At 37.5% G+C, this 8,344-nt stretch overlaps 1 protein-coding gene across 1 annotated transcript in view; it reads right to left on the bottom strand.

Annotated features, from left to right (window-relative positions):
- Nucleotides 1-276: 276 nt before the first annotated feature.
- Nucleotides 277-8,344, bottom strand: part of FGF10 (fibroblast growth factor 10) — an 84,117-nt gene continuing 76,049 nt past the window's right edge. Inside the window, exons 2-3 of the mRNA XM_043598876.1 lie at nt 7,254-7,357; nt 277-3,199 (exon numbers count right to left, since the gene is read on the bottom strand). Of these exons, the coding sequence (XP_043454811.1) occupies nt 3,002-3,199; nt 7,254-7,357 (302 nt within the window). The 3' untranslated portion in view covers nt 277-3,001. The remainder of the gene's footprint in view (nt 3,200-7,253; nt 7,358-8,344) is intronic.

Raw genomic sequence — 8,344 nt, 5'->3', positions numbered from 1 at the left:
ATTCATCCTTCTTTATCCACTGTGTAAATTAGGTGGACCTGAATACTTAGGAAAAATCCAAAGCATTTGGTTGTTATTAGAGTAAGGATAGCTGACTCACACATGTAAAACATTAAAGAAAACTTACAAATGTTTGAGTGATGTTTTTCTTTTGTTGTTGTTTGGGACTGTGGGGCATTTAACCACATCCTGCCATGCATAGAACACTAGAGCCTCTCTTTCTATTCCCAGGTATAGTTAGGTGTAGGCTAATAAAACAAACAAGGACAATATTTCTGTTTTCTTTTCCCAGCATTTTTATTGATTTACTTAAATGTAACATACTATACACTGTTCAGCCTTTTGGGAGGTAGGAGGAGGAAGGGCTTCTATATCTTTATGAGGAGTCTTCTCCGAACCAACACTCAGATGGGGACATACATTTGTGGCTGACACACTTTGACATCATGGCCAGGGGCCACACTTCCCACAGAGGCTGAGCTCCCCAAATGATGATGATTTCTTTTTAACATATAATATTCCAGACTGGAACTGCTTTTTTCTTCAGTAGCACAATCCAGCTGCAGAGGGGACCAGAATTCTGTCTCAATTATCAAGCAAAGATGCCATTTTTAAATGCAGGAGAATCTCCTTACTCCTTACCATACTGTTTCTGTTCTTATCTCTGTGTGTGTGTGTGTGTGTGTGTGTGTGTGTGTGTGTGTTGGGGGGGAGGTGAGGGATATGTTTTCTATTTTTGGCTTCTGCAAGCTTTGATACATTTTGCTAGAAGCTGTTTTAGTGTTTCGAGTGCAATAGTGATGCCTGTTTACACATAGTCTCCTTGGTAATCTAAATGGCTATGTGAAATACGAATCCAGTTTGTGCCCTGTTTGCTGTTAGTGTAGTCATCTAATACTGTATTTGTCTTACCAAACGTTTAATTTTGGTTTTGGGTGGTCCGTGTTCATGTGTCAGGTGCAATTATTATTTTAAAATAAAAGAACAAAGATAATCTAGTTCTGATAGCAATACATTACATTACAACTCTCAGACTCAGTTACCAATTATATTTTCACATACAGATTCCAACCACAAAAATTAAACATTTTTAGAATCTGATTTGTCAAGAAGCAAGTTGGAAGCCAAATGCTATGAAATGCAACTTTAGCCATAAGCCAAAACACTCTGCCTCAAATGCATATCTTTTGAAATTCCAACTTTTTTAAGGAATGAAAAAAATAAAGACCTGTAATGGAATAACTTCATGGGAAAATGTCTTCATAAAACTAATTCTTAAGTAACAGATTAACTGGACGTGCTGGTTAAGTATCGACACAATGAAGTTATAAGAGAGGATCACAAAACACCAGCCTTTCTAGAGGTTAAACTTTAGTAAAAAGACATTTAGTGAGTCTTTCCCTTGTACCAAAATACTGTGTCTGAACAATAAAAATAAACAGACCTTTTCAAAACAAGAAATATGAAGATAAAACCGCAGCATCAATATAATCTTATAGTTATGATTTAAAGTATTTAAAACAAATAGTATTTTTCTACACTTTTCTTTTAAAATCACTACAGACACTGCAAATAAGGCTTATGTGTTTATTTAGTGGAATACAATGTGACGATGACTGGTATATTCCTATGTATTGTTTTCTATGCCTGCTCTAACAAAATGAATTTTGATATGGTTACATTATGGAATCTTCCAAAGCTCTTTAAATTTACAGAAAGTAAGTTTTATTTGGTTTTGTAATGACTAGGCCATACAGCTGGAACAGGTTTCCGTATGTGATTAGACATATACCAGGATATATTTGCTCAGTTTAAGCCCCTGGAAGGGTTGCACTTCAAATTCCTTTGGGGGAGATGTGCTATGTGGGACTTACACAGGGTTCTTATATATGCAGACAGCCTCTTCATCACTTACTACTGTGAGACATGGCAAAAAATCATTAGCAAATAATGAGGCTAGGCTACTAAAATTTACTTCACAATTTTCCTTCTTTTTGTATTGGAGACCCATTGATATACTGAGAGAAAAGAATTTGGCGTTCTGGTCTATTTTTTATGAAAGGAAGCCTTAGGAGTGATAGCTCTTTCTAAATGATGGCAGATATGTCTCATCAAGCCATGCCCCAGCACTGTCATATTTACTGTTGATTCTTCTTGTTGCAGAAGTGATATTAAGTTAACTGATACTACACGGGGCTCTCACCCTCCTTCCCTAGCTCCTCTCCTAGTCTTAAGTGTTTGCCAAGTTTTAAAAACACTTTGTCATGAACATGCATGGGGTGTGCTGAAGAAAAAGAAAAGGTATATCAGAGGGCAGCTGCTGTGGATACTCTTTAAAACCCCAAAAGATATTTAACATCCTATTAAATAAATAACTTAGAAAGAAATAGAAAGGGATGAAGGCAGAATGCACAAGCATACCATACTATTTGTTTTGTTAGAACAGTTTTACGCTAACATGTTTACATTTTTAAATCTTATCCAATTCTTCCGTGATGCCACGCCCAAAGCTCCTTTGGTTGTGCATATGATATGACCCAAGTGCTTTCCAGTAAATGCTTGCATGTCCTACTGCTCATTGAATCACTAGGCTTGAATGAGCAATGAAAGTTTTTGATACGAGTTCGTATTCCATAAATAACTTTCCCGAAGATCATTCAACAGATTGTTCCATGTCCTTTAAGTTCTATCTCAGAGGTTCAAAAACAAGAACATAAACAAAAACGTAACCAAAAACCCAGCCACAGTGTTGTTCACTTAGGAATAACTTCCATCCCATTTAATCTGCCTATTATCTCGATTATAAGGCATGACACAGAACTAATTAAAAGAACATCATATGTCAGCAGTGAGTACAAAACCTTCAAAGACTTCCTTTCTTGCAAGCAGGCAGACATCTGCAATGTGTCTTTGCCTTTTGAGCTACCGTCTTCATGAAGAATACCGACTAGTCCTGGCGAAAGGGCCTCTAGTTCTGCTGTGTCCACAAACATTCCTTCCTCTATGAGTGGACCACCATTGGAAGAAAATGAGCTGAGGTGTTTTTCCTTCGTGTTTTCTGTCCTCTCCTGGGAGCTCCTTTTCCATTCAGTGCCACATACATTTGCCTCCCATTGTGCTGCCAGTTAAAGGATGCATACGTATTGTATCCGTTTTCCTCTATCCTCTCCTTCAGCTTACAGTCATTGTTAAATTCTTTCTGCAAGTGAAAAATAGAATCTTTTATTTCTGTGATGATGATACTTCATTCCATTTGACACAAACCATCCGGAGAACTCCAGTTCAAGAGCTTTCTTTGCTGTTACCATTTGTACCTAAGTTGTGCACTAAGGCACATTATCAACAACAGAAGAGTAAAACTCAACCACAAAGCAGATTCTGTGTTTGAAGGCTCATGATTCATTTCAATTGACCATCGTAAACATATTAGGGTCCCTTTAAAAAGCTAGTGTGTTTTGAATATGACATGGTTTAAGTGCCTAGAATGATTGTGGAGAGCAAAGATTCTACTGGTGGTATTTGTGAAGAGCCAATGACAAACAATAGTGTTACAGTCCTGTTTTCAGAGTAAGGACCATGGGGTCTCATCGGAAAAATAGAATTACAGAAAAACCTGTGTTTCTCAAGTTCGCAGACTTTGCCTGTAAATCCATAATAAATACATCCACGTTGGTAAGAAAACAGATCTTATAGGAAAATCATAATAGTTCTAGATAATCAAGAGGCCAGGGAGGGGTGGAGGGATGCCTTCCTTTCTTGACAATACTAGATTTCTCCATAACCTGGAATTTTAACAGATTTTACTCTGAGCTCTAGGAATGATTGAAAATTAGGACATGAAATGCCTTGCTTTGTGAATTACCATATCAAAGAAATTACAAACATGGTGACTGATCACTGTGTATAGTGTATAAACCTGAGACTTTGACCCTCAGAAATTCCACTCAGTTGTCACAGTCCTTTGGCTTTGTTACAGGTGACCATGTGTTTTTAAGGGGTCTTTGGGACAAGAATTGATTTTCCTTCATTCCATAGATCCAGTGTCTCACTCTGGAGTTACTGATGTAGAGGAGGTACCTCACTAATCTCAAAACTCTGGCTTTGGAAATGTCCCTCTTCCCTTACACCCACACTAAAGCAGGTAAGAAGCTCAAGAATTGGAGCTTTTGCTCTTCTGGTTCTACCTTTTCCAATCCAAGCCAAGGGTATTATAGGCATCTTTCGCTGGCCTCTACTGGGCAGTTCAAACAGTTTTTCTCACCTCGGGATTAAAAAAAAAAGTTACTAAATTCTCAACTCCTGAACGTGTGTATGTTTAAATATTCAGGTTTCTGTGAACTAGATCCTAATTTTGAACATTATCAGAACCATCACAAACAGGTATATATTATGTTCATGTTTCTAGTTTAAGCTTTGTTTCCTGGAATTTATTTATCCAATGTGCTTCTCTTCTATAACGTGATATTGAAGTGTAACATTCAAATGGTTCATTTGGTTGAAAGTAAGAGGAAAATCGGTAAATTATTTAAGGTAAATATTTTAATGTGACAAAAATTCTGCATTAGAAAGGAATTTAAGGCCTTCCTATGTTTTTTTTCCCATTTATTCATCTTAGTTTGTCTAAAGCTATGTGACTTTCAAAGCAGAGATGATTTTTTAACATAGTTATATTCATTCTAATAAAGGGGGTGCAGTTTAGAGACTGTGGGAGGGCTGAGGTTTTTGGGATGACTTTATTTTTTTATTTTTATTTTTTAAAGTTTATTTATTCCTTTTGAGAGAGACAGAGACAGTGCAAGTCGGGGAGGGGCAGAGAGAGATGGAGAGACAGAGAATCCGAAGCAGGCTTCATGCCATCATCGCAGAGCCCAACGTGGGGCTCAAACCCATGAAGCCGCGAAATCATGACCTGAGCCGAAATCAAGAGTTGGGTGCACTTAGCTGACTGAACCACCCAGGTGCCCTGAGATGACTTCATATTCGCAACAGAGCTGTATATAGAAAAGAGCAGTGGATGTGTAGTTATTTTGTCTCCCCAATGTAAATTTATAGAGCAATGTCTCTTAAAGTGAGGTATACCTGTGGCAGACTCCTAATCTCAAGTGTTTTTTGATATTTACACTTTAGCTCAAATACATCAGAATCTCTGGAGGAGGGACCTAGGAATCTATGTGTTTACAGCATTTAGGCGAATCATCAGTATTAAAGTTAAAAAAAAAAAGTCTATAGGCTAGAGCAAGATCTCAAAAGTAGGGTTTTGGTAGTTTAGAGAAAGGTTTTAAACTTCCTCAGGATGCCTCATAAATTTCTTTGGTCCTTAAATCAGGCTGGATGAGAGCCTGTTTTATTTAAACACCATTTTCTAGTTAACCTAATTCTGTCAGTCATGTGGAAACCAAGAATACCATAGATGCATTATTCAGAGAAGGAATAATGAAAATATAAGAGAGACGTACATTTCACAAAAGGAACAGAGGAAAATATTCAATACAGAATAGAATAAAGAGCTGGTTTAGTTAATCACTCTGAGTGTTGGCCTAATATTTTCAAGAAGGTTTCTGGCATCAATGGAGATCACCTGAAAAAAGATGACAGGTATTTATAAGCATTGCCACTGATATACAGAATTATATTAGGTATGTCCTCATGAATTTTGATGGCATACCCTTCAGTGCAAAATTCCTAGTCCTAGTCCACCCTGAGAGGGACATTCAGTTTGAGTAGATTTTTCATTTAATTTGAAGCCATCATATTTTACTCTTCCTGGTGGTAATGCAAAATTGCAAACCCAGTGCACTGTGGTTAGAAAATGGACTTCTTTCTGAAATGGGCTGAAAGTGGAGGGACAGCCTACGATGGGATGAGCTGCTAGGAGAGGTGGTTAGGTTTATGCATTTATGACTTTGTGCTCTGGATGGACTGCGTGCTGAGGGTATGGTGCAAGACAAGGCAGACCCTGCCCAATTGAAGTTTACAATAAATTGGGGGAAGATAGTAAACACTAAACACAGTAATGAGAGATTTTTCTGATGAATCCTATTGCAGATAAGTAAAAGGGGGTGCTATGCTAGAAAGTGGGCGTCTACTTTAGATACAGAGATGGGACAAGATAATTCACACATGTCAGAGTTCAAGAAGCATCATAGGCACAGTACATGAGCTGTGTTGGGACAGAAGAAAAAAGTGGGGAAATGAGAGAAGTAGTAAATATTTTGATGACACTGTTCATTTAAGAATTATCCATTTCTTGAGGTGCCTGGGTGGTTCAGTCGGTTAAGTGTCTGACTCTTGATTTCAGCTAGGTCATGATCTCACGGTTTGTGGGAGTGAGCCCTGCATCAGGCTCTGCACTGGGAGTGGAATCTGCTTGAGATTCTCTCTCTATCCCTCTTCCTTTTCCCGTCCTCTGCTTGTCTGCTTGTGCTCTCTCTGTCTCTCTTTCTCTCTCTCTCAAAAGAAAGGAAGGAAGGAAGGAAGGAAAGAAAAGAAAGAAAGAAAAGAAAAAGAAATGCAAATTCCTAGAACTTACCACAGCTTTAGTGTATCAAAAAATCTAGAAATGTGATTTAATCTTCCCGGTGATTGTGATGCATACTGAAGTTTGGGACCTGCTGGCTCTACGCAGCCACTACCATCATCCTTATGCTAACCAATAAAATAAGGTTATTTACACATTTTGAAGTGATAGTCCTTACAACTTGCTATGAAACACCAGAGATATATGTACTCAAAGCATTGGCTGGATTCCAGCTCCATCATTGAATTAATGATTGTCGCCCACATAAATAAAAATATGGAGTTGATTGAACGGCACACAAATGGTAAATTTCTTAATCTGTCTCCCCATCTCATATTTTAAAAGAATACAAAATACCAGCTCTAAAACACAGTATATGATTTCCTCCTTAATTTAAGATCTTTGTTTTCAATGATTCTTCTCCAAGTTGTCTGCAGCACCCGTGCCAATCTGACCAGATGCTTCCGTGAGAGTCTGACCCTTTAACAGTTCAGAGCATAGACTGACGAATGCCAGTAACAGCTTGTGTGGTAGACTGATGGGTGAACAACAGAGGAAATTACAGAGTTGCAAGAGCCGCTTTGCCAGCCCTTGAAACTCTGGTGACCAGCCCACTGTGGCTCTATTTACTAGCAATAGAATGATAACAAAGCTCTTCAATGTCTGAGGGCAACATTCCAAAACTCTGGTAATGATTTACTACAGCGGACTTGGAAAATTAAAGCAGAATACTTACTGAGCCATAGAGTTTCCCCTTCTTGTTCATGGCTAAATAATAGTTGCTGTTAATGGCTTTGACGGCAACAACTCCGATTTCCACTGAAGTTATCTCCAGGATACCTAAACCATACAATGGAAAAAACAAACACACAAAAAACAACAATAGCTAAACTTAAAGAGTCGCATAAATTTAGGTGAAAGAAAGAAAATCAGAAGACCTACTGAGTTTTAATTTCTGATCATTCTAAAATTAGTAGATTTAAAAAACTGGGGAAAAAAAACCCCAAACCTCTTTCAATGTGCCTAAAAACTAAGGAGTTATATTGAAAAAATAGTAAGTCTTTAAAAGAATTCCCCTATTTTTATTCTGAGCATATAAGGAAAAATGTTGTTTTAATTAAAATACTTCCTTTGCTAACTCTACATTTTCAACCCCATAAATATTGAAACAACTCTATCGTAGCCTAGATTTCACAAAAAACTTATCAGAACACACATCTGTACTATGGTATTAAATTAAATCCATAGCATATGTCAATAATATGTCAGATTTACTTCAATCTGTAAAAACAGTGGTAAACTATTTCTCCGTTGTAGGATACTCAGATAAACTAAATCTCTTGGCTACATTTAACTGATAAATTCAGTTTGGGAAAATGTGTTGACATTCTGAGATACAGAAAGACTGATCCCAACATCCACATTATCTGTAAAATAGCAAAATCACTACTCTGAGTTGGGAGAATATCCAATATTCATCAGCATTTTTAAAGGCTTTTTCCCCCCTAAAAAGAATGGAACGCTGAAGGTTTTTGTAACTGATAGACAAGAGCACTTTTGTCCTCATACACATATTTTGGTTGGTGCATCTAAAGGTAATTTTCTCTGAAAAGTATGTAGGTAACTAAAGGGAGAGCATTTGATATTTTACGCCAAATCTATTTTAGGTTAAGAAACCCTCAGGTGCTAAGACTACTTCTTATTCTAGAACTCGGAAAAGCTTTCTCAGGTGAATAGCAAAGGCTTCTGGATCCAGAGTGTCTGGGTTTGAATCTGGCTTTACATTTACTGGTGAATGACCACAGGAGAAGTCACTGAACTGCTTGT

The sequence above is a fragment of the Prionailurus bengalensis genome, chromosome A1, assembly GCF_016509475.1.
Source record: "Prionailurus bengalensis isolate Pbe53 chromosome A1, Fcat_Pben_1.1_paternal_pri, whole genome shotgun sequence".
Classification (NCBI taxonomy): Eukaryota; Metazoa; Chordata; class Mammalia; order Carnivora; family Felidae; genus Prionailurus; species Prionailurus bengalensis.
The sequence above is the reverse complement of the archived record's forward strand: the minus strand, read 5'-3'. Positions and strand labels throughout refer to the sequence as shown.